This window comes from Cebidichthys violaceus, unplaced genomic scaffold (assembly GCF_023349555.1).
Source record: "Cebidichthys violaceus isolate CVI_PGR_0920_01 unplaced genomic scaffold, fCebVio1.0.p SCAF_45, whole genome shotgun sequence".
Taxonomy (NCBI): Eukaryota; Metazoa; Chordata; class Actinopteri; order Perciformes; family Stichaeidae; genus Cebidichthys; species Cebidichthys violaceus.
The window spans coordinates 733790-760713 of record NW_027176650.1 but is presented as its reverse complement, the minus strand read 5'-3'; the positions used below and the strand labels follow the sequence as shown (position 1 = coordinate 760713).

At 43.1% G+C, this 26924-nt stretch overlaps 2 protein-coding genes across 3 annotated transcripts in view; one reads left to right on the top strand and one right to left on the bottom strand.

Moving 5' to 3' along the window:
• LOC137886664 (serine-rich coiled-coil domain-containing protein 2-like) overlaps positions 1 to 18026 on the bottom strand; it is a 31525-nt gene extending 13499 nt beyond the window's left edge. For both annotated transcript variants that reach the window (XM_068729218.1, XM_068729219.1), the window contains exons 1-5: positions 17575 to 18026; positions 2714 to 4035; positions 2092 to 2247; positions 1481 to 1657; positions 1324 to 1397 (exon numbers count right to left, since the gene is read on the bottom strand). In XM_068729218.1, coding sequence (XP_068585319.1) covers positions 1324 to 1397; positions 1481 to 1657; positions 2092 to 2247; positions 2714 to 3992 — 1686 coding nt within the window. In that variant the 5' untranslated portion in view covers positions 3993 to 4035; positions 17575 to 18026. The remainder of the gene's footprint in view (positions 1 to 1323; positions 1398 to 1480; positions 1658 to 2091; positions 2248 to 2713; positions 4036 to 17574) is intronic.
• A 5378-nt stretch (positions 18027 to 23404) lies between these two features.
• On the top strand, positions 23405 to 24799 carry LOC137886696 (D(5)-like dopamine receptor). The gene has a single exon (XM_068729264.1). It carries the CDS (start codon positions 23405 to 23407, stop codon positions 24797 to 24799), a length of 1395 nt encoding a protein of 464 aa, XP_068585365.1.
• Positions 24800 to 26924: the final 2125 nt, after the last annotated feature.

The following is a 26924-nucleotide window of genomic DNA, read 5'->3' as shown; positions in this document are numbered from 1 at the left end:
TGCAGCTCCTCTTTAGAGCATTTACCATCTTTCACGGCCTTAAATCGTGTTAACCCTTTGAAACAACAGATCAGTGTTTGTGTGGTCCTGTTTCATTTAATGTAAAATAAAAACATAACAGCGAGAACATTCATTCTGTCTCTGTCATCATGTTACATGAAGAACAAAACGTAATGAAACTATCACCACCAGAATCGTTTAGAATTTATTTATTTAAATTTGATGAAAACACGTCTGATTTTTGTATTTTTTTTTATATTCATGGCAGTTTCAATACTTTTAATCAATTTATTGACTTACGCAACCTTTGAGTTTATGTTGTTCTGATTGTAGGGATATGAAGCATTTGAAGATACTCCAAGAAACGACTCATGTAGATACTGATTCTTTCTATAGCAGAGTTCAAAGGGTTAAAAGTAAAAAGACTCCACCTCAACACTAATTATTTACACATAGTAAATCCTTTGATCGACCTGATTTCAGCGTTTCCGCAGCAAACTGATCAAATATGTCTTAGAGAAAGGAGGTTTGAATGGACTGAAAGCTTCTGTTAAGAGCTGCTGGATCATCTAAAAGCTGTCTGAACACCTTTAAACACCAAGTCAAGTATCATGACAGTCACATCTAGAACATTACATCATTGTACTGACATTACATTATGTCACAGTTTACCTTTTATGTATTTTTATTTACTGTTTTTAAAACCCGGTCACTGTACACCTGACGAGCACAAATATACATTGTTTATATACGTTATAATTCATCCCTATATTTAAACTTCTGATTAATAAGAACTATCAGAAATGTGAGATCAAACACTTTCAGCTGATCATCTGTTCTCTGCAATAAAACACATGTTTATAGACTGGCTTTTATGTGATGCTGTCGCTTTTCTGTCTTATTTTTATTTGATGATTTTACAAAATTATTGTACTTAACTATTTCTTTATTTTAAATATTATTTCTTAGTTTATTTTTATCAACTGTCTCACTGATCTTTCTGTTGATTTTGCTGCTTTGTCTGTCAAAGCACTTTTTAAACTGTTTTTAAAAGATGCTGTATAAATAAAGATATTATGATTATATGACAATTTTAAAAAATGTGCATTGATCAGAATGAAGCTAAAGTATTTACTCGTTGACCCGAACAGCGAATCCAAGAGTATAATCTTTGTTTGTCAGACATTAATGACATTATGCATTATGTCATTACTAGGTAGTGATTCTGTAAAGCAGGTAAATCCAACATGTTATTGATGAAGTGAAGTGTCCATTATGTATTATATTATGTAATATATAAGTGTTTATTGATCTGATGGTTACCTGCTCGTGGTAGTCCAGCTGACTGGACCTCCTCCGATGGGGGACTGGGTTCAGCTGGTGCTCCCCTCGTTCGCCTGCAGAGAAAAACACAATTTGTCAGAAGTGTTTGTCAGGACATCCTCACCTCCTCGTTCATCCAGTAAAATAAAACACACACCGCTGAGCGTCACCCCGGACCAGTCCACGCCCTCATCAAGGAAACAGAGTCCCGCCGCCTTGGCGACGCCGCCGACTGCCACCTTGTCTTCGTCAAACCTGGCGCATGATTGGTCGAGCCCCGAGTCGTCTTCCTCGTTTTTAGATGAGAGGAGCAATATGGCCACGCCTCCATTTCCTGCAGACACAAGACAAGGTGCTACTGCGTTTACGCTTATTATGGAAATAATAACATTCACAGATTTAACCTCATGAAAACACCGACCCTCTGCACATATTTATATTTTTTTTTTGCATTTCAGTTTTTATTCGTCCAATACACAGAAATAGAAACGAGGATTGTTCGACAGCAAAAACAAAAAAAATAACATAACAATAACAAAACTGCAGAATAAATACATAAAAAAATATTTTATATTAAATACATATTTTTAAAATAAAATACAAATAAATACATTTATTTTTATAAAATAAAATGTATATAAAATAAAAATATAATAAAAAAATATATATATATTCATCCCCTCCACCCCTCGGGACCCCATTAATCTGCACACATTTTAAAAAGTAGAAAAGAGCTGTTGTGTTCAAGCCGTCGTCGTCTTCTCTTACCGAGGTTGTCAAAGTCGTCCATGTACTCCTGACTGGTGTCGTTTCTATCCAGAGACGAGCTGGAGGACAGGGACATGTCCTCCAGCGTCTCCCCCACAATGGACACCTCTCCCTGGGATACCAGACCCTCCCTCTCTGGAGCCTCTGGGGAGCTTTCTGGAAAAAAGGAGACAAAACATGAAAAGTGGAAGGAAACCAATATCTGAGATGTATAAGATTAGTTTGTATTAAGTATAATATATGAGAGGTTACTGGATATGAGAGATACAATGAAATAAAGAGATGAAACATTTGAGATTAAGACGGAATATGGGAATGTGGTGATGAGATGAAACACTGAATAAAATTAGATTTTAGATGAGAAGTTTAGATGACAAAACATACGAGACGTGACAAATTTGTCTTCAGATATCAGCGATAGAAAAATGGAATAAAACATTTCATGAGACGACACGACGAATGTGACGAGGATTGAGATATAAAATACGGCTTAGTTAAATTTGTTAAAATTAGGAATTAAAATGTGATGAAATGAGATGAGTTGAGATTTGATAAGGTTTAAGAAGAGAAGAGAAGAGAGGAGTCTTGTCTTGTAGTGTTCTAACAGATAAGAATCTCATACCTGGACTGGTCTCTGTGGTAGAAGGCGTCTCCACGGAGTTCCTACGGTCCGTCGGCCCTCGGTTCACTTCCTGTTCACCTCCGTGCTCATTGGCCGTCGTCACTCGGAGGGGGCGGGACTGCTTGATGAGCGACGGCCGTGACAACTTATAGCTGATGCCGCTGGGCTTGGAGGCGGGGCTGAGGCTGGAGAGGAGGAGGGGCTTCTTTAAGGCGGAGGTGGGAAGGAGAGAAGGGATGCTCACCCCTGACCTCCCTTGATCTTTGACTCCTCCTCCTCCTCCTCTGGCTCCTCCCTCAGGAGTCTGGCTGGTACCAGCAGGGGGTTTCACCAACAAGCTGCCTTTTGGAGGAGTCTGAGCGGAGGAAGCACCTCGCCCGGTGGCCCTGTTGACTGCGTAGGAGCGGGTGGAGGTGGGGTTGCGAGATATTGAAGAGGAAGAGGAGGAGGAGGAAGGGGTGAGGGTGGGGGAGGGCTGCCGGCGGACCTGCGTGAGGCTGCGTGACCGGAACCGGACGCTCTCGGAGAGCTGGACGGACGGAGCCATGGAGCCGAGGCTGTCGCTGGAGTAACAGCGGCTGGCCGGCTGTTTCTTTTGGAGAGGGGAACCGGATCGAGAGCCGGGACCAGAACCGCCGGAACGAGCGAAGCCGTTAGGTCGTCTCAGGGAACCGTTGGTTCCTCCCTTGGGTCTGGATCCAGAGAGACCGTTCAGGATCTGTTTCGTGCCGTTGTTCAGCCCAAATGCGGTTTGGCTCGGTCCGCCTTTAGAGACAGGAAGTGTTCTGGAGCCGGACTGTGGTGACGATGATGATGTCACGGGTAGGTTCCCTGCAGAGGACGTAGTCGTCTTCTTGACGTCCCGCTGCGATGACAACGGAGACCCCGGTTGCCGTTGGGAATAAAACCGATGGATATTGTTACCGGGGCGATTCCCGCCTTTTCCTCGTCTCCACTCCTTCTCTCCGTCAGCTCCTCCGTCCTCCACCGTCTCATTTTCTTTCCTCCACTTCATGGAGAACGCAGTCGGCACTCGGATGAATCCATTCTGCTTAACCGAAGTCGGGGGCGCGGTCAGACCGCCATTGACCCCCGCCGGGCCGGGGTGGTGGTAGAACCCGTTGGTGAGGCGGGTGCCGGCGCTCGTGGCGGCGACAGCAACCGGTACCGTCTGAGCGCCGTTGGAAAATGTGGTGGATTTGGGCCTCGAGCCGAACTTGGGCAGCCTAGAAACCATGGTGGGCATGGTGGGAGGATCCACGAGAGGAGGGGCTGACATCAGACCCCGCCCACTTCACCATGGAGACACTGAGCAGGAGGAGCTGGAGACGGAGGAGACAACAGGGACAGATATGAGAACCTTCTTTGAAGGCCGTCAGAGGAGCATACGAGGTATGAGAAGGTAACTTTTTATTACTAAAAATAAAGAAAACACAAATCAGGATTGTCTCAGTTGACACGAGAATACATATCTTGATGTATGAAATCATATTTAAAGATATCGTGACACAATCTAAAACAATAAACTCAAATTTTTCAGAAAATCTGAATTGATAAGCATTCTGATTATGGTAATAAACCAGTGTAATTAAATATAACTACCGTCTTGAGCATGCATGTAAACGCAGAGACATTTATTAATTTCTTTCCTCTATAATTCATCTTGAAACTGTCACGCTCACTTTTGCACTCGAGTGCTTAATAAATAAATAAGAGAGTTCTCTGCAAGTAGCTTCATGTTTAATCTGGATGTTTGACATTTGTATTCTCCTGCAGAATCCCAAGATGAACATGGTTGTTGAGAGATTAGTTTCACACCAACAAAAAGCCTTTTGTAGAAAATTATTTACAGTCCTGAGTCAGAGGAAAAAACCCCAGAGAGAAGCAGCTCTGACTCAAACTGTCAGCGTGATTAACGGCTGAAACACGTGGCAACTCCACACTGCAGGGTGTGTGTGTGTGTGTGTGTGTGTGTGTGTGTGTGAGACGATGCGGTTAGTGGTAACACATTAACACACCACACCCTTAAAAAAACCATCATCTGTCCCTGCACCGCCATCCAAAAACACAGATAGTAATCAGGCAAGTTACACACAATACAGCCCTACTGTAACACACGCGCACACACACACACACACACACACACACACACACACACACACACACACACACACACACACACACACACACACACACACACGAGGCAGGCCTGTTTGACAGTCAAAAGACAGATTTCTGGGTGTCCCTTTCAGCAGAAGCACATGAAGACACAGTGATGAAGATTAATCACTTTGTCTTTAGACAGAGAAACCTCACATGTATGTATCAGGAACCGGAATATGTGACATTTCTGAAAACAGATTCTCTAAATAGTTTTCCGTTGTTTCAGCTCTCTCTCCTCTAACCCAAAACTAACTCTTATTTTAATGTTAATCTGGGTCAGTGGAGGTTGTGAGACACCAATCTCTATTGTAAAGATATCTCTATATCTTTGGCTCTGTTATTTATTAATGTTATAACATGTCAGAGTGAAGCTGTATGTGCTCCATGAGAACGTCTGTTCTCCCAAAACCTAAATCATTAAAGGGAGGAGTCTGCATGCTCTACCTAAATGCTAACACCAGCACGCTAACATGCTCACAATGACCACAAACATGCTGAAGTTTAGCAGGTTTACCAAGTTCACCATCTTAGTTTAGCTCGTTAGCATGCTAACATACACACAAGGCACAGATTCAGGCTGATATAATAAATTCAACTTTAAGGGAAACTAAGAAAACATTTAAGGTGCAAATTTGATATTTAGAGCATTTTATTGCCTCCACTCGGCTCTCAACATGGCGATGGCTGAGCCGGCAGCTAGTCGCTAACAGTGCTAACAGTGCAAACAACAATAACAGTGCTGTGCAGTGATAACTTACCGCTCTGAATGTCCTACTTTTATTTTAATGAATTATTTAATCTAAAAAAAACAATCAATCCCTTATTCAACTTTTGGATTCCTGTCTTCATCATGAGACCAGATGATAAGAAGAAGAAGAAGAAGAAGAAGTAGAATAATCTAGCCCTGCAGTCTGATGTTGAAAGCCTCCTCAGTCATTTGTCCGCCCAAGGCCACCGTATCTCAAGACTGAGCTGCACTGAGCATCACAAGCTCTCCTAAATTTAAAACTGCTGCCGTGTTTGTATGAAGCAGAAGACAGAGAGGTATGAACTTGTGATTTCAGTGATCAGCTGCACGTCCTGAAGGGCTTCGAAGATTAAAAAGCCTGAACAGAAACATACTGACATAAAGAATATTCACGGTTACATAACCCACTGAGAGCCAGCGGCATGGACTCTCAGCCATATGTTGAATTTGTATTTGTTACAGCATCGTCTCATCAGATGAACTACTGAAGTGTTTCCTGTAAAAGGTGGTGCATTAAGCTGAGTCATAACCTCAACACTGCTGTGTCACCGCACACAAAGAGAAGCATCACAAGCCTCCAAAAGCCTGCAGTCAGTGCCTGTTATCTGTAGCAGGGGACAAAAAGTCAGACCTCGACTTTAGAGGAATCATCTATTGTTGGTTTTAAAGCTGCGTTAGTGTTTCGTCAGCTCACTCGGTCCACATCAGCTCCACACAGACTTCGTCAGTTATCAGAGAAACAAGCTGAGCTAACATTAGCATCAGACGTCTGGATCTTAAGTTATCAGAGAAACAAGCTGAGCTAACGTTAGCATCAGACGTCTGGATCTTAAGTTATCAGAGAAACAAGCTGAGCTAACGTTATCGTCAGACGTCTGGATCTTAAGTTATCAGAGAAACAAGCTGAGCTAACGTTAGCATCAGACGTCTGGATCTTAAGTTATCAGAGGAACAAGCTGAGCTAACGTTATCGTCAGACGTCTGGATCTTAAGTTATCAGAGAAACAAGCTGAGCTAACGTTATCGTCAGACGTCTGAATCTTAAGTTATCAGAGAAACAAGCTGAGCTAACGTTATCGTCAGACGTCTGGATCTTAAGTTATCAGAGAAACAAGCTGAGCTAATGTTAGCATCAGACGTCTGGATCTTAAGTTATCAGAGAAACAAGCTGAGCTAACGTTATCGTCAGACGTCTGGATCTTAAGTTATCAGAGAAACAAGCTGAGCTAATGTTAGCGTCAGACGTCTGGATCTTAAGTTATCAGAGAAACAAGCTGAGCTAACGTTATCGTCAGACGTCTGGATCCTAAGTTATCAGAGAAACGCGCTGAGCTAACGTTAGCATCAGACGTCTGGATCTTAAGTTATCAGAGGAACAAGCTGAGCTAACATTGTCGTCAGACGTCTGGATCTTAAGTTATCAGAGAAACAAGCTGAGCTAACGTTAGCATCAGACGTCTGGATCTTAAGTTATCAGAGAAACAAGCTGAGCTAACGTTAGCGTCAGACGTCTGGATCTTAAGTTATCAGAGAAACAAGCTGAGCTAATGTTAGCGTGCAATCAGCTTGTTTCTCTGATAACTTAAGATAAAAGATTCTAAGTGGACAAAAAGTGAGTTCATGAACCACAACGCTGCACAAAGAGGAGATGAAGCGAATGACAGAAGACCAAATGAAACACACCATCGCCGTGATTATAATTACAGATTTGTGATGATATAAATATATAACTCAGCAACATATATAACGTCGGTCTAGTTATTTTAACATGGAGAAGTTACACATTAAACCTTTAACAGACAGAGAGCTCCAGTCTTTAGAAATAGAAAGTCATGATGACAAAGGCCAGGCGGCCATGTTTTCCTGCACTGTGTGTGTGTGTGTGTGTGTGTGTGTGTGTGTCCAGCTGTGATACCAAGGACACACAGGAGCAATGAAGAGTGATGAACGAGGTCACAACTGAATGATAATGAGATCCTCCCTCGTCTGTCTCTCTTCAAGTAATAACTGAGCTACAATTCTCTCTCTCTCTCTCTCTCTCTCTCTCTCTCTCTCAAATAAAAGTTTGAAGGACCAAAGAAAGCAATAACTTTATGACTGATTACTATCTATGATATACAAATGCATCTACATAGTCCCTATGGTTCATCCTCTGGGGAGAAGGAACCAAAACAACCACCGATCTGTCAGCCAGCACACCGCTGTTCCTTTCTCATTAATTTGTTACGTAACTTCCGTACTTAAGTAACCCTAACCCGTAGATGTTTTAATCCAAACCGCCATCTTTTACTAAACCCAACTAAGTTATTTCCTGTGAACTTTATTTTGAAAAGACTGTATTCATGTAACGAGCAAAAATTGACACGTGTTGCTGAACAAAAAAATAGGAATACGTTTTTGTAAGATAACATATGAACCGTTATATGAGGATGCATTGAGGTCCTATAGGGTTCATCCTGTGGGGAGCGTGAACGTCTGAATCAAAATGTATGGAGCCGATCAGCATTTCCATCAGTGATACATCAGCAAATAGTCACATTTGAGAAGCTGAAACCAAAAACTGTGTCGTATTAATTCTTGATGAACAACAAAAGTGACTTTTCGATCGATAGCGTTGTGGATTCATTCAGTTCTTTCACAAAGAGATTCATCCACTAAAACAAACACGTTCCTCTGAAAACCATCTCAAGTGTGTCGAGTTGCCGGAGAAGAGAGCAGAGTGAGTCTTGACCTGAACGGCCGTGTGATCGAACTGAACCGAATCAATGAAGGATCACATGATGAGCTCAGTGCTGAACTCTGCTGACTCAGCACTTTCATTAATGGAGTTCAGGAACCAGAGCCGAGACCCGAGGAGAGGTAATAATAAATAAACGGCTGTATGTCTTCTACGTTCCTGTTGACTTTTAACAGAAGAGCAATAATATATAAATACATATAGATACATATATAGATATTTTTTTAAACTCAATTTGAATTTCTTCGCTAATTATTTTTCATTGACTATCCTGTTCTTCTGATCAATAATCCTGGTTCTACTCCTTTAGAACCAGGTTTTCGGGGGACCTCCCAAACCACCCATCAGACACAACTTCCTGTTTACATTCTTTAACCAGTAAACAACAACAAAAGATCAGATATCTGTTTGACGAGGTCACCAAAGAGTAGACAAGGTTATTCATCACGAGGTTCGTTCTTGAGACCGGACTGACTGGTGGACTGGGAGGTTTAAAAAGGAGCAAACAGCCTCAGACTGAAACCTAAACCACAGACGGGCTCAAGGTTCAGCCTCACTGACGTTATACAACAGGACTGAAGTGCAGTCGTTATGAACATGAACTGACCTGGAGGTCAACCAGATATATCACATCACAGATATTAAGATCAAAATCAATAGTTCAGGACGTATTTGGATCAAGAAGCTGCTGCTCATCTCACTCTCAGGTCCTTAACATTAATACAAATTAAAAACTACTTTGAGATAATGATACATTTGATTGATTACTTAAAAGGGATTTTTTTTCAGATTCAACCCTCTGAACCCCAAAGATGTTCCCTCTCTGTGGTCTTGATTTTCAAAATAAAGGTCCAGCACCTCTATGGAAACAGAACCATGATGACTAGAAGTAGAGAGAACTAGAACATGTCTTTAGTGAAGAATAACAGTTATGACAGAAAGCATAAAATAGAAATGTTGAATTTCTTTGATAATTCATTTTACAAAATGTTTTAAAATATGGAATATATAAATCCAACATTTCTCCAAAAGCCAACAAGTGTTACCAATGTTGTAAAAACAATGGAGTATCCCTCTCCTCTCTTCTCCTCTGCATCTACTTTTTTAAATCTGAACGTTTTAGGGTTCAGATTTAATAGAACCAGAATGCCTCTCTCTCTCTCGTTTCCTTCACTGATTCCTCCTTTATTCTGAACCCTGACTCCTCTTCCTCCTCCTCCTATTTTACTGTACATCCATTGAGTCTCACTGGGTTCTCGATGTCCTCATGCTCCATTTCTCTGCTCAGTGAGCTGAGAGGAATCAAGGGCCGCCGGCCAGAAACACCAGAGAAGATCGGACGCATTCCACATCCACCTTTTTATATTTCATCTCCTCCAATAAGTAGGACAAGAAAAGTAAAAAAAACTAAAGACATGTCAGCTGTGTGATTTACAAACTTAATAATCAGTTAAAAGCTTTAAAATGATCAATGGTGAAATATATACATTTCTGTTATAATAATTCATTAATGTCATAAGCTGTTCTATTATGATTTCATTTATTGAAACGTTTACTACAAACAACCTCCATCTTATCGAGTAATTTCTCTTCATAATTATGTCATAAAGACATAAACACTGACATATTTGTCAGTGTTTTGGGCTCACACTGTAAACAAAGACACATTATAATAATAATAATAATAATGTTGAGTATCACTTACAGTAATTGTTTGACAGTAAAGAGAAGAAGTTCACACACACACACACACACACACACAGAATATAAACAGCTAACAGGCTAACACTGTTAGCAGGATCACCTTCCCTCATCGATCAATGATGAATGAATCAATAGAAACCTGATCGGCTGCTGCTCTCAGTCTCAATCACAGTCATCTGCTTCTGCTCCTCAATTCAGGAAACGTTTCTCTTTCCTCAAAAACATATTGTGACAATAACAACTTAAAAAACATGTTTCAGGCCTCAGACTCTGAAAAACTTATGTTCTTTGTCCATTAATCTGCCAATGTGTTCTGGATCCATAGATTCATTGTTCGAGCTACAGAATGTCTAAAGTTCTGTTTTGTCCGACCAGCAGTCTGAAAACTAAATATCTTCAGTTAACAGAATCTAAAATATATAAATCAACCAAAAGCAGAACATCTTCATTTTGGAGAAAATTGAACCAAACCAACAAAAACTACAGGTTAGGTTGAGACAACAAAAACTACTTAGTTAGGTTGAGACAACAAAAACTACTTAGTTAGGTTGAGACAACTAAACTACTTAGTTAGGTTTAGATAAAGATACCCAATACATTTTCTTTCAATTCTTTGTGAATACTATAAATGACTTTTAGTTGCATTAATGTTTTGTCACTACGTCTTATCAGACAAACAGAGCGTGCCTTTAGAGCTTCATGTGTATGATTTATAGATTTATCTGTTGTGTCAGATATTATTCTCTTTATCAGATAAAGGGAAGTGTTTGTTGCCGTGGACAGTTTAAAGGTTTGTTGTGACGTAACTGTACTTGTTGGTGGAGTCATCGATACGTTGAATGAAACTTCAGATCTGAGCTGCTGCTCTTTAGCAACATGACCGTAATCTGAACCAGCAACCCTAAACATCCCCAAAACAGCAAGGGATTATGGGTAGGAACAGAGCCTCTTTCTGTGCTGTCATCTGAACCCTTTAGCAGTCAACCATCATCTCTTCATCCCCACTCTTCCTCCTCCATCTTTCTCTGTCTCTCTCCATTCCGTCCTCGTCTCCCTAGATCTCTAGAGGACGAATATGTCCTCTCCTCCTCCTCCTCCTCTTTCCTTTCCTCCCAGCCTTCATTTCCTCACTCATTCTACCATGTTGGAACAATCTTACCTAAAGGCTGATTCTTCCTTTGAGTTGAGACATTGGGGATATACTAAAACGTATCATCAGCAAACAGGCTGATAAATTAGTCAATAAGTAAATAAATAAATAAAAAGATAAAAATAGTGTGCAGGCTGGCATGTTTTGGCTGAATAATAATTCACCTCCAGGCTCTGAAATGAGTCTGTTCTACATCTAACCATCATCATCGTCATCAGTTAGGACGACTCCTTATCAAAATAGAAGAGCCACATTTAGCCGAGGGTGCGTTTGTTTTATTCATGGCTGCTGGTCGTCTAACAGACCGAGACATCAGGAGGAAATCTGATCTACAGCTTTCTTTAAATATCCATCAGTTTAATTAGAGACGTCTGACATCCATTAACAGGATGTGACATTCATGTGTTTGACATAAAGACAGAAAGGAAACCACAAACTGGAGGTTTGTGAGTTAGTTATTTTCTATATTATGTATTTGATTTGAGACAATAGTTATCAAGTTATTTATATTACTTGAATATCTATACAAACACTGAGCAGTACTGCTTTTTAAAAATATTTTATATGATAGTTTAAGTCTTTTGATTGGCTGAATTAGCCAAAAGAGACAGTTTTCAGCTTCTCAATAATTCTTTACATAAAACATACAATAAAAATATTATATAAATATATTACATTATTTTCAATGTTGATGGAGCTGCTACAATGTTAGCATAACTTAGCACCAATTGAACCAATTAAGTTATTTGTTTGTCGTCTTGAGGAGAGAACTAACAAAACATGAATTCTGACTTTGTATAAATCTGCATCATTACGTAGTTATTTCAGCATCTTTATAATTATATATTTTAAAGTATGTCGTTGTGCAACTTTAACAAAATTAATGTCTTATTTTTACAGGAAATGTTTTTATGAACAAACAATAGTTACTTTCCTGTAAACGTGAACTCATTCAGACTTATTCGTCAAAGAGGGAATGTAAAAGTCCAGAATGTCTGTTCTTCAGGTTCTCAGCAGTAGAACCCCCCCCCCCCCCCCCCTCTCTGATGTCATAGCAACTTGGCATGGACAACATCTCTGTTGTACTGGGAGCTGTGAACACCCCCCCCCCCCCCCCCCCCCCCCCCCCATTAATGTGCCACAAAGCAGCTCTTTCTCTCTGACCAGCAAACTCCACCGCTCTTCATCCAGCAGCAAGTACTTCTACAGCAGCAAGTACTTCTACAGCAGCAGGTCACCCCAGAAACACCCCAAGCCGACCTTCTCAAATGTTAAAACTAGTCTTAAAGGAACAGTGTGTAACATTTAGAGAGGTTTATTGGCGGCAGTGGAATATAATATTCAGAACTATGTTTAATCAGTGAATAATCACCTGAAATTAATAATATTTTGGTTTTATTTAGCTTGGAAAAGTACATTTATATCTTCATAGGGAGCAGGTCGTCTTCCACTGAGTCGGCCATCTTGCACCACCATGTTTCTACAGGAACCCAGAACGGACAAACTGAACACTGGCTCTAGAGAGACTTTACGGTTTACGTTATCTGATGCGTTCAGAAACCAGGTATTAAACGGGCCCCGGTGCTGAATAATCGAGTTGACGAAAAGCCAAAACTTTATCAATACATCTGTGAACACGTAAACAAAAGTGAAACAGGTGGACAGAAGATAGGAGGACAGAAGACAAGACAAGAGGACAGAAGACAGGAGGACAGAAGGACAGAAGACAAGACATGAGGACAGAAGACAGGAGGACAGAGGACAGGAAACATGAGGACAGAAGACAGGAGGACAGAAGACAAGACATGAGGACAGAAGGACAGAGGACAGGAGGACAGAAGACAAGACATGAGGACAGAAAACAGGTGGACAAAGGACATGAGGACAGGAAGACAGAGGACATGAAGACAGAGGGCAGAGAACAGAAGACATGAGGACAGAAGACAGGAGGACAGAAGGAATGTCTGTGTTCATTCTTTATAAACCTCACTATTATTTATTTTATTGACTTTTTTTATTTGTTTCCAGTGAATATTAATTACTTTGTTATATTAAACATAACTAGAATCTAGAAACAATATTTAGATATATTTTAAATATAGATTCTCATCCTGGTCTGAATTTATTTGTTTTTAAAATCTTATAATCTTTTTTTAAAAACAATGATTAGAACTCAGAGTATTGATAAGAGTAGCTGCTAGTAGTACTAGAATCCTAGCGATACCTGTCTCTGTCCCTAAAGGGCCACCGTAGCCCTCTAAACACGTAGAAAGGGGAGGGGCTTAGCTGAGGGTGATGCTGTTGCTCTCTGCTGTCAGACACTGTCCCTTTAAGAGAAAGAGCCACAAGAGGTTTATCAGAAACCACTCCGACTCAAACCGGAACTCAAAGAATAAATAAACACCACACTCAGCTAAGAACACGTTTCAAGAAGCTACCCAGTTCATCATGAAGAAGAAGATGAAGATGAAGATGGTGATGAAGACAGGAAACTGTGCAGACTGTGAGAGACGAGAGGACGGACACAGAGAAGCACAGATTCAACAAACGTTTCCTGCCACAAAAAAAACAAACGGAGGTGAAACTAGACCAACGTCAGTCGACTGACAACTACTCAACTACTACTGGATGCATTCATGAAACGTGCTGATTGTTATGTATATTCATAATTATATGTTATACATAGAGAACCACTCCTGAGCAATAAAATATACATCTCTGTAATGTTTCACGTGGTTCCTGCTCGTCTTTATCAGATGTGATTATAAACTTTAAGTGAATATTTACTAAACTCAGATGAAACCATCTGCTCTGTTCAGAGGAAGATACTCTACGAATATTAAATATAAACAAAACCATGAATTACTGCAGCGTGAGAAGAAATAACTTCTACCTGTTAGTATAATAAGCCAGAACGAGGGAGAAGGAGACACAGAGAGAGACAGGAGACAAGGAGTCAGGACGAGGGAGAAGGAGACACAGAGAGAGACAGGAGACAAGGAGTCAGGACGAGGGAGAAGGAGACACAGAGAGAGACAGGAGACAAGGAGTCAGGACGAGGGAGAAGGAGACACAGAGAGAGACAGGAGACAAGGAGTCAGGACGAGGGAGAAGGAGACACAGAGAGAGACAGGAGACAAGGAGTCAGGACGAGGGAGAAGGAGACACAGAGAGAGACAGGAGACAAGGAGTCAGGACGAGGGAGAAGGAGACACAGAGAGAGACAGGAGACAAGGAGTCAGGACGAGGGAGAAGGAGACACAGAGAGAGACAGGAGACAAGGAGTCAGGACGAGGGAGAAGGAGACACAGAGAGACAGGAGACAAGGAGTCACGACGAGGGAGAAGGAGACACAGAGAGAGACAGGAGACAAGGAGTCAGGACGAGGGAGAAGGAGACACAGAGAGACAGGAGACAAGGAGTCACAACGAGGGAGAAGGAGACACAGGAGACAAGGAGTCACAACGAGGGAGAAGGAGACAGAGAGAGACAGGAGACAAGGAGTCACAACGAGGGAGAAGGAGACACAGATAAATAGTAGACAAGGAATCAGTACGAGGGAGAAGGAGACACAGATAAATAGTAGACAAGGAGTCACAACGAGGGAGAAGGAGACACAGAGAGTGAGTCAGCAGCAGAGATCCAGTGGAGGAGAAAAAGGAAAAGTCAGGAGCAGAACAGGAAGTTAGCCACCGAGCTAACAGATGACTCGGCTTTAAACTGGACTCACTACTGATGAACCACCGAGACTAATGAAGCCTGAGGACACGGAGAGGACACAGTGAGGACTAGGAGAGGACACGGAGAGAGGACACAGAGAGAGGACACAGTGAGAGGACTAGGAGAGAGGACACAAAGAGGACACAGAGAGGATGCAGAGAGGACACGGAGAGGACACAGTGAGGACACAGAGAGAGGACACAGTGAGAGGACACAGTGAGGACTAGGAGAGGACACAAAGAGGACACAGTGAGGACACGGAGAGAGGACACAGAGAGAGGACACGGTGAGAGGACTAGGAGAGAGGACACAAAGAGGACACAGAGAGGATGCAGAGAGGACACGGAGAGGACACAGTGAGGACACAGAGAGAGGACACAGTGAGAGGACACAGAGAGGACTAGGAGAGAGGACACAGAGAGGATGCAGAGAGGACACGGGAAAACACACAGAGAGGACACACAGAGGATGCAGAGAGGACATGGTGAGGACACGGAGGACACAGTGAGGACTAGGAGAGGAGACAAAGAGGACACAGTGAGGACACAGAGAGAGAACACAAAGAGGTTGCACAGAGGATGCAGAGAGGACACGGGAGGACACACAGAGAGGACACACAGAGGATGCAGAGAGGACACGGGAGGACACACAGAGGATGCAGAGAGGACATGGTGAGGACACGGAGGACACAGTGAGGACTAGGAGAGGAGACAAAGAGGACACAGAGAGGACACAGTGAGGACACAGAGAGAGAACACAAAGAGGTTGCACAGAGGATGCAGAGAGGACACGGGAGGACACACAGAGAGGACACACAGAGGATGCAGAGAGGACATGGTGAGGACACTGACAGGACACGGAGGACACAGTGAGGACTAGGAGAGGACACTGTGAAGACACGGAGAGAACACGGTGAGGACACGGAGAGGACACAGTGAGGACACGGAGAGGACACTGTGAAGACAAGGAGAGGACACAGTGAGGACACGGAGAGGACACTGTGAAGACACGGAGAGGACACAGTGAGGACACGGAGAGGACACTGTGAAGACACGGAGAGGACACAGTGAGGACACAGAGAGGACACAGTGAGGACACAGTGAGGACACAATGAGGACACGGAGAGGACACAATGAGGACACGGAGAGGACACGGTGAGGACACGGAGAGGACACGGTAAGGACACATTTCACTGTTTTGTGTTGCGATCAAAACAACTGTTTTGGGGAATCAGAGGTTTATTAACGTTTGTTATAAATGATGAACGTTCATTGAAGTTTATTAAACGTGGTTCTAACAGACTTCAGAGAAGAGGTTCCTCAGTGTCCTCAGTTTCAGTTCTTCATGGTTCTCTGGGTTCTCTAGTAAAGAACAGGTTTTTCATCTTCTGTTCTGCTGCTGTCAGGGAGAACCAAACAGAACCAACAGACCTGAAGACAGCAGACCAGCAGAACTAAAGAGTGGAAAACCAAACAACTAGAGAACCAACAACTATGGAACCGGCAACACAAGGTCACCAAGAGGCCAGAGAGCAAAAAATCTACAGGACAGGACTAAAGGTCTAAAAAGGTAGAACCAGCAGAACCAAAGAACTAAAAGACACGAAGGAAAACAAAAGGTCAGCAGTTATTGTTCTCTAGCTGCAGAGCAAAACAACTCAAGAGACCGTGGAGCTTAAGATCTCGAGGACAGAACCAAACCAGACAACCAAACCAGACAACAGAACCAAACCAGACAACAGAACCAGACAGCAGAACCAAACCAGACAACAGAACCAGACAGCAGAACCAGACAACAGAACCAGACAGCAGAACCAAACCAGACAACAAAACCAAACCAAACCAGACAACAGAACCAAACCAGACAAAAGAACCAAACAACAGAACCAGACAACAGAACCAAACCAGACAAAAGAACCAAACAGAACCAGACAACAGAACCAAACAACAGAATCAAATCAAACAACTGAACCAAACCAGACAACAGAACTAAACCAGACCACAGAACCAAACAACAGAACTTAAACAATATTACGAGCCAAAGAATTAAAGAGCAGAACGAATGGAACCAAATGGATCTAAAGCTTGGAAGCCAGATTAAACCAGAGTCTTGTTTCATGGCGCTCCAGAGACCAGGACCAGCAGAGACCTGGTGAGGAACCCCCTCTGGACTTCAGAGAGAACCCGGTAGAACCTTAAACCTCGGAGACGTTCCTCACTGAGACACATTTCTGTCACTTTGACTTCTTCGGTTTCTGTTCACCTGAATTATTTTGATTGTTTTTGACGTTTATTAAATATATTTGTGAAGTTTGTTTATCATGTTTTGAATGTAGACTATGTTTATTAATGTGTTGAATCAGGTGACTATCGTGTGACGTCATGGAGACACGTTATGACGTGTAAACTACAGCATCAGTCCTCACTGCCTCCATTCAGAAGCCCGTTGAGAAAACGCTCGTTTCTCCTTCACGCGCGGTAAACCGGCCGTAGTCTCCGGTGCTCCCGGTGTGTGAGCGGGTCACACTGTGTCTCGTGTTGCATGAGAGCGTTCGTCCGTGTTAGTGGACGTGAACGTGTCACCGGGACGGTTCAGACGGAAAGGTTCCTGCTCGGGGGGGGGGGGAGAGAGACACTCACCTGCCGGGTAGACGGAGCATCAGCCGGGGACAAAATGCGGAAATGTGTGAAGCAGCGCCGGTTGAATGAACGCAGCGGGGCGTCGGTGCGGACGTGTGCGGGTTCGGTTCCTCCGGTGAGCGCGTGAGGAGCGTGAGGAGATAGAGGTCCAGACCCGAGCGGTGAACACGGAGGACATCCAGCGGGAGACCAGAGCACGAAGCGGGGCGCTGCTCTGCGGGGGTTCCGCTGCTCTCCGGCCCGTCACAGCGGCGTGCCGAGCACTACGGGGTCTCCGGCGTGCGCGTGTCACCTGCACGGGTTCACGAGCGTGTCAAGCAGGTGAATCGATATCGAAATAAAAGCCGTTGTTGTTGTTGTTGTTGTTGTTGTTGTTGTCTTTTTTACCGGAGATCCGTCCGTGCAGAGGACGAGCTGCTGCTGCACGAGCTGCTGAATCATCCGCACACATACACGCGTGCACGCGGACAGCGCTTGCCCGAGGAACAGCTGACACTGACGTCATCTGTCCACAGTAAACATAACCCTTTCATCACCGGAACCATGAATACACAATAAACATCATGTTATCACCGACATTTAACACGAAACAAGTATTCAGGTCCTATACTGCAGTACAAGTACACCATGTACTAATATACAGGTACAGTTAAAGTACTATAAACATAATGTACTAATATACAGGTACAGCAGAAGTACTAATACCACACTGTACAAATATTCTGTTACAGTAAAAGTATCTAATATTGCATAATAAACATACTCTGTAGGAGTGAAAGTACTAATACCACAATACAATGATTTGGTTGAAGTAAAATAACTAGTACTACAGTGTAAAAATACTCAGTAAAAGCACTAGTACCACACTGTCTTACAGTGAAAGTACTAATACTATTTATAGTTTATATCAATGTATAAAGTGATTAAAAGCTGTCAGATAAATACAGTGAAGTAGTAGTAGAAAGTATTAGTAGTAAGTACTAATAACTGTGTACTCGGGTAGAGTAAATGTACTCAGTTACATCGTTGAGGATCACTGAGCTTCATTTAATGAGTTCATGTTTCTATATTAGGGTGAGAAGTTGGGTCGTCCGTGAGGGACTCGGAGTAGAGCCGCTGCTCCTTTGCGTGGAAAGGAGCCAGTTGAGGTTCAGCATCTGGTGAGGATGCCACCTGGGCGCCTCCCTAGGGAGGTGTTCCAGGCACGACCGGCTGGGAGGAGACCCCGAGGGAGGCCCGGGACCAGGTGGAGGGACTATATCTCCAAACTGGTCCTGGGAGCGCCTCGGGATCCCCCAGTCAGAGCTGGATGATGTGGAAAGGGAAAGGGAAGTTTGGGGTCCACCTGCTGGAGCTGTTGCCCCAGAGACCCGATCCCGGATAAGAGGTTGAAGATGAGATGAGATGAGATGAGATGAGATGTTTCTATAGTCATGTTTCTTTATTCATGTTTCTTTATTCATGTTTCTTTATTCATGTTTCTATATTCATGTTTCTATATTCATGTTTCTATATTCATGTTTCTTTATTCATGTTTCTTTATTCATGTTTCTTTATTCATGTTTCTATATTCATGTTTCTATATTCATGTTTCTTTATTCATGTTTCTATATTCATGTTTCTATATTCATGTTTCTATATTCATGTTTCTATATTCATGTTTCTTTATTCATGTTTCTATATTCATGTTTCTTTATTCATGTTTCTATATTCATGTTTCTTTATTCATGTTTCTTTATTCATGTTTCTTTATTCACGTTTCTATATTCACGTTTCTATATTCACGTTTCTATATTCATGTTTCTTTATTCATGTTTCTATATTCATGTTTCTATATTCATGTTTCTATATTCATGTTTCTTTATTCATGTTTCTATATTCATGTTTTTTTATTCATGTTTCTATATTCATGTTTCTATATTCATGTTTCTATATTCATGTTTCTTTATTCATGTTTCTTTATTCATGTTTCTATATTCATGTTTCTATATTCATGTTTCTTTATTCATGTTTCTATATTCATGTTTCTTTATTCATGTTTCTATATTCATGTTTCTTTATTCATGTTTCTATATTCATGTTTCTATATTCATGTTTCTTTATTCATGTTTCTATATTCATGCTTCTTTATTCATGTTTCTATATTCATGTTTCTTTATTCATGTTTCTATATTCATGTTTCTATATTCATGCTTCTTTATTCATGTTTCTATATTCATGTTTCTTTATTCATGTTTCTTTATTCATGTTTCTATATTCATGTTTCTTTATTCATGTTTCTATATTCATGCTTCTTTATTCATGTTTCTATATTCATGTTTCTTTATTCATGTTTCTATATTCATGTTTCATTATTCATGTTTCTTTATTCATGTTTCTATATTCTCTTACTGAAGAGAATCATAATAATCTGATTACAGTTTTTTTGGATTGCTTACACATTAAAATTAAAAGTAGTACACTATTAGCAAAACCTTACACTCAAGAAGCAAAACATCAGCCCATATTTGCACAACTATAAGCACATTGTCAACCTCACACTTGTTGCAAAACTCTACACACAGTGATTTGCAAAACACTAAACACACTTAACATACATTACACTCAAAAATCTATCATGAAGTCACTTCCTTGCAATACCAAAGCACTGACTGTCAAATTACCACACCGTCCAACCGATTGGTTCAACACAGTCATCAGGTGTGCAAACACTCGTTTGCTTAATTGTAGACACACCAATCAGGTGTATAAGCACTATAAAAAGCAGCAGGTGAGTTCATCGGTCTTCAAGCACAATGGAAAGAGTCAGAGAAAGAGTAAGACGAGGAGGAGGACGAGGAGGACGAGGAGGACGACGAGGAGGATGAGGAGGACGAGGAGGAAGAGGAGGACGAGGAGGAAGAGGAGGAGGAAGGGGAGGACGAGGAGGAAGACGAGGAGGACGAGGAGGAAGAGGAGGAGGAAGGGGAGGACAAGAAGGTGCTCAAAGAGGACCGAATCTGACAAATGAGATCCGCGCAACACTGGTTGACCACGTTGTCAACCACGGCCTGACGCTGAGGGAGGCTGGACTGTGAGTACGGCCAAGTCTAAGCCGATATACAGTGGCAAGTGTGATAAGAACATTTCGACTAGAAAATAGGTATTGTAAAAATATCATCATATCAAAAACATCTTCACGGTTTCAGTAATTGCTTACAGTACTGTATTCTATGCACTATCAGCACTTCTGTTACCTTTTCCTGTGAAATTACTGTACTATTGTATACTGTTTTTTTTTCTACATAGGATTGAGGGTCAGGAACGACAAGGGGGAAGGCCTCCTATGTTCACAGAACAGCAAGAGAGGGAGATAGTAAACAATGCTATAACACTCAATCAGCTCCAAGCTAACATTGTCAATAACCACGCCATTTTCAACGATATCCATCTGGTCTCAACATCAACACTGGCACGCGTCCTAAAAAAAAACATATTCAAATGAAGCAAATTTATCGAGTGCCTTTCGAGCGCAATTCCGAAAGGGTGAAACGACTGCGGCATGATTATGCAGAGGTATGTATTCACTTTAGCAGTGTGATCTTGCATAGTGTCTCATAATCTTTTACTGTACTGTAATATGTATACTAGATCTACACTGAACTACACAATTTTGCCTGACACTGTTTTTCAGAGAGTTTTACGAATGGATGGAGAGGAGATCCAGCATGAGTTCATTTACGTAGGTGAGGCTGGGTTCAACCTGACGAAAACACGAAGGAGGGGAAGAAACATCATTGGCCACAGGGCTATAGTCAATGTCCCAGGGCAACGTGGGGGTAATATAACACTCTGTGCAGCCATTACACAGAATGGGGTCCTCCACCGCCATGCCCACATGGGCCCTTACAACACAGCACTCATACTTACATTCATGGACCAATTGCACAACATAACAGCAGCAAATCAAATCGATCATATGCAATACATTGTTGTCTGGGACAATGTGTCTTTCCACCGCTCTGCTCTGGTTCAGAACTGGTTTCAGCAACATCCACATTTCACCGTCCTATATCTTCCACCACACTCTCCATTCCTCAACCCTATAGAAGAGTTTTTCTCGGCGTGGCGGTGGAAGGTATATGATCTCCGTCTCCAGGCTGAGGTACCCCTCATCCAAGCCGTGGAGGAGGCCTGTGACCAGATGGAGGTAGCAGCGATGCAAGGATGGATTCGTCATTCAAGGCGTTTCTTTCCAAGGTGTCTTGCTAATGACAACATTGCCTGCGATGTTGATGAAATTCTCTGGCCAGATCCAGCTAGGCGAAGAGACGATGTCTAGTTGTTGTTTTTTACTGTAACTTACAATACGTAAAGTGACGTTTGGTTACAGTATTATGAATCTCCATGTCAACATTTTTGGGCGTGTTGAGAAATAAATGAGTTTCTTCAGTCTGCAACATTGGTCTTGTGTAGTGTTTGGTGAATTTACATTATATTTGTACTTTGTTGATAGTAGCCTACTCTAATCATAGGGAAGTAGAAGTGCTAAAAGTGTTTTAGGTTTATCACAGCAGAGGGTAACTCGTGCAATCAGAGTATAGTCATGTGAAACATGTGTGTTTCATATGGTAACAAAGTGTGGTTTTTAAAAAGAAGTGTATAGTTTTTACAAGAGTGTTTAATTTTGCAAAGGATCTGTAGTGTTTTGCTAATTGTGTGTGTGGTTGTGCTAATTGTGTGTAGTGTTTTGAGAACATGGGCCCTGTTTTGAAAATCGTGCTTAAGCAATCAAAAAAAACTGTAATGGATCCAGTTCATTTGAATTACTGATGAACATCAACTCACTGCTCCGCCTTCTGTTTGCTTCTGGAACTACAACTCTGATAATAATAAAGATATTAAGATACTTCATTCAATATTCTATTAAAACAGCTTTACTTTCAATACTACAAACTGTAGTAATAGTAATAATAATAATAAATCTAATTCATGTAATAATGAATAAAATACCTAAAAGGTTTCATTCTGACTGGAAACTCTAAACATTAAACATAAAATCATATTTCTGAATGTTTCTGATTCTAAATAAAAACAATAGTCTGACGTCAACGTTTCTATAAAGTTTTAAGTTATGATTTAAACATTCAGACAGAAACAGAGTCAATATTTTAATAAAAGAGAAGCTCATTCTGCTTCTGTTTATGACTTTGATCTGTGATTTATTATGAAGATATAAAATGTAAAGTATCACGTGTGTCGATTATGAGTGAATTTAATTATTATTTAGGATGTAAACATCATAGAAGTGAAGACTTTAAATCCTCTTTACGTATTTAAGATGTAATGATGAAGAATGAACACGTGACGTCTTCCGCTGAAACGACTGAATGAGATGAAGCGCTCGTGCAGCTGTGACGTGAGTGTTTGTCCACTAGAGGGCGGCAGTCACGCGGAGACTGGAGCTTCTTCATCAGCAAACTATAACATGAAATCATGAACAACGAGTCAGAGCATGTTGAATGTAGTTAACGAGTGTTGACTGAATGACTGGTTCTCCTCGGTGTTCTCCTCGGTGTTCTCCTCTGATCGTGGTTTCATGTTTAAAGCTCGGGACTTGTCCTCCAGGTGAGGACGCGGGGAGACCGGGTGACGGAGTGACGGGGTAGCGGGAGGAGGTCCGGATCCGCTGAGGGTCTCCTCCTGCAGACCCGAGCCTCCCTCCGCCGCCTCCGTGCCGCGGACCCTCGCGAGGACCTCCTCCTCCTGATGGAGACAGAGAGTGTGGAGCGGACACGCGCTGCGGGTGATGGTGGAAACAGGGAGGCGCAGAAGTTGAGTCTGAACACCCATGGAGAGTTTTTCTGACGAGGACCGGGACCGGGACCACCTGGACCAGCACCAGGTGGTCACAGCGGGGGCGGACAGCCGGGGTCCGCGCGGCGGTCTCAGCCTCCGCGCGCTGACCGGCTGCGTCCTGTGCGCGCTGATCGTGTCCACGCTGCTGGGGAACACGCTGGTGTGCGCCGCGGTCATCAAGTTCCGCCACCTGCGCTCCAAAGTCACCAACTCGTTCGTGATCTCTCTGGCGGTGTCGGACCTGTTCGTGGCGGTGCTGGTGATGCCCTGGAGGGCGGTGTCCGAGGTCGCCGGCATCTGGCTCTTCGGCCGCTTCTGCGACACGTGGGTCGCCTTCGACATCATGTGCTCCACGGCGTCCATCCTCAACCTGTGCATCATCAGCATGGACCGGTACTGGGCCATCTCCAGCCCCTTCAGGTACGAGCGCAAGATGACGCGCAGGTTCGCCTTCCTGATGATCGGGGTCGCGTGGACCCTCTCCATCCTCATCTCCTTCATCCCCGTGCAGCTCAACTGGCACCGGGCGCGCGCGGACAACTCGACGTCGGACGACCCGGAGGACTGCAACGCCAGCCTGAACCGGACCTACGCCATCTCCTCGTCGCTCATCAGCTTCTACATCCCCGTGGTGATCATGGTGGGGACGTACACGCGCATCTTCCGCATCGCGCAAACCCAAATCAGACGCATCTCGTCTTTGGAGAGGGCGGCGGGACCCCGCGCGCAAAGCCACCGCCACCACCGCGCGTCCACGCAGGACGAGAGCTCGCTGAAGACGTCTTTCAAGAGAGAGACGAAAGTCCTGAAGACCCTGTCCATCATCATGGGGGTGTTCGTCTTCTGCTGGCTGCCGTTCTTCGTGCTGAACTGCGTGGTTCCGTTCTGCGCCCTGGACTCGGAGGGAGCGCCGCCGTGCGTCAGCGACACCACCTTCAGCATCTTCGTGTGGTTCGGCTGGGCCAACTCGTCCCTGAACCCGGTGATCTACGCCTTCAACGCGGACTTCAGGAAGGCCTTCTCCACCATCCTGGGCTGCAACAAGTACTGCTCCAGCTCCGCGGTGGAGGCGGTGGACTTCAGCAACGAGCTGGTGTCCTACCACCACGACACCACCATGCAGAAGGAGGCCTGCGCCGCGCCGGGCCCCGGGCCGCAGAGACTCACGCAGCCGCCGCCTCCTCCGCCGCACACGCACGGAGACGTGGATCGGGACTTCGACAAGGTCTCCGTCACTTCAGAGGACTCCCTCCACCGCAGCAACTTACTGCTGCCCGCCATCCTGCAGTACGAGTGCGAGGCGGAGATCTCTTTAGACATGCTGCCCTTCAGCTCCTCCGGACCCGCCGACTGCTATGTCATCCCGGGTCAAATCCAGGACCTGTGAGCCCCCCCCCCCCACGAGGCCTTGAAACACTCAATATGACGGGATCCGTTCCATTTCATCCGGGTTCTCCCTCAACGACAGACAGCATGCAGGGTTTAATGAGCAGAACTCAACGTTTTGTATTTGTTATTATTGAACAAACAACCCATCTGTTATATTAATATTAATAATATTGTATTTCTGACTGTTAAAGAGCTTTAAATGACTCTTTTCTTATAGAAACAGATTCAAAGTTGCCGCTGAAGTAAAACAATGAACTCTGACAGTTTAGTTTGACTCACTTTGACTTACTAGAACACCAAATAGATTCATCCACCACTGAAAATAGTCCCAAACAAAAGTCACTATTTCCTCCAGTTTGGTTGATTCAAACTAAAAAGTGAATCTGAAGAACCTGTTGTAAGTGTTCCATCTTCAGGCCACAGACAGGAAGTCAGACAGTGATGAGGGACGGACCAACGACAAGTATTACAAATATATAAAAACACATTAAAAAAAAGGGTTTTGCAGTATTTTAATGTGAATATTGATATTCAGTGGAATTTGTGACATGAACATTCAACCAAGATGTCAAAATAAAAGTCAAGATTCATTACTTCATTTGTTTGTCTTTCAAAGTCATTCTGAGATTTACTCAAGTTTAAGCCTTTAAACCAAATGTATCTGAAACGCTGCGTTAATGTTCGCTGTGTGGAAACTGAAGTCCAGTTGATGGAGACACTTTGAACCCGTGTGTTTGAGACTCACAGACCCTGCCTTTGATATGTTAAAGATTCATAATTACATCATTAGTTTCAGTGTTTAATTGGTCCTTCAGGTAATTGCAGGACGTTTCTGTTCGAGAGCTCGTTCACCGAGACGCAAAACAAAACATGAAGCTGAAAAGACCGTTGAGTGTTTGTGTTGTGAAGGAGCTCCTGTTCAAACACAGACCTTCAGACTATTCTGATCAGTTGTGCAACAGAAAAATAATCCTTAACTAGAAGTGCGAGGCTTCTTTTTTTCTGCTTGCCAACTTTGAACACTTTGAACAATGCTACCCAACATCCCTTTAAACCAGGAGACAACCTCCGGTTCTTCATGCGTTAAAGCTGCATTCTCTCTAGTGTCCACCAGGGGGCGACTCTGGTTGTATAGAAGTCTAGTCTAAAATGACTCTACTTCTCTCTTGATTTATTCCCTCAGTAAACATTGTAAACATGAGTTTATGGTCTCAATCTCTAGTTTACAGTCTTCTTCAATACAGCATGATGTTCATTTAGTACATTATGCTCCATTTAGAGTCAAACACACCATAAAGCAGGGGATGATTTAGGGGCGGGGCTACACGCTGATTGACAGGTCTCTACACCACTCCAAATATGGTCACCTCCTGTTGACTGGTTGCAAATGGTGGCGGCCATATTCCAAGATGGCGACAGCCAAAAGCAAGGCTTCAAAACGTCACAAACCAACGAGAAACGTGATGAAGACTACATCCACTACAGTTTAAATATAGTACATTTTGAGCCCATATGTGACTGTTCAGCTCACAGGAACTGTTGGTAAATGAAACGACACAATAGGTTCTCAGTCAGATTCTTTTATTAACACTTTTCATAACCAGGAAGGCTGAAGATCACGTAGCTAAGTCCACCTGAAGAACAGGGACAGGTCAAAGGTTAGTCATGAACCGTCATTGAACAGCTTCAACTTCAGTCGCTTGTTTTTACCTCATTAGACCTTTCCTCCTGGAGTCTGTTTTGGTGGTGGTTGAGGTCTAGGGTAGAATGGAGAGTACCTCATGTGGGAAGAGAAGACTGATGCTCGCCGGTAGCCATTTCTGGACTGGGTGAGTCTGGACGAGTGAGGCGGAGGAGCCGGCAGCCAATAGGTCGGGTCGTAGAACGAGGCGGCGTACTCGGCACCCTGGGAAGAAGCCTCAGGAGGACTGGATTCAGGGCCAATGACGAACCGGTTCAGCTCATAACCTGGAGCCCAGTCTGAGGCCACGATGGGAGTTCCCAGACCGGACAGGGACTGGATTCCAGCGGTAGAGTCGGACAGAACGGGAGCAGATCCACCACTGAGGCCCTTAGTATCAGCATAGATGTGTCTGTTGTCTGGAGGACAGAATGAGTCGTGA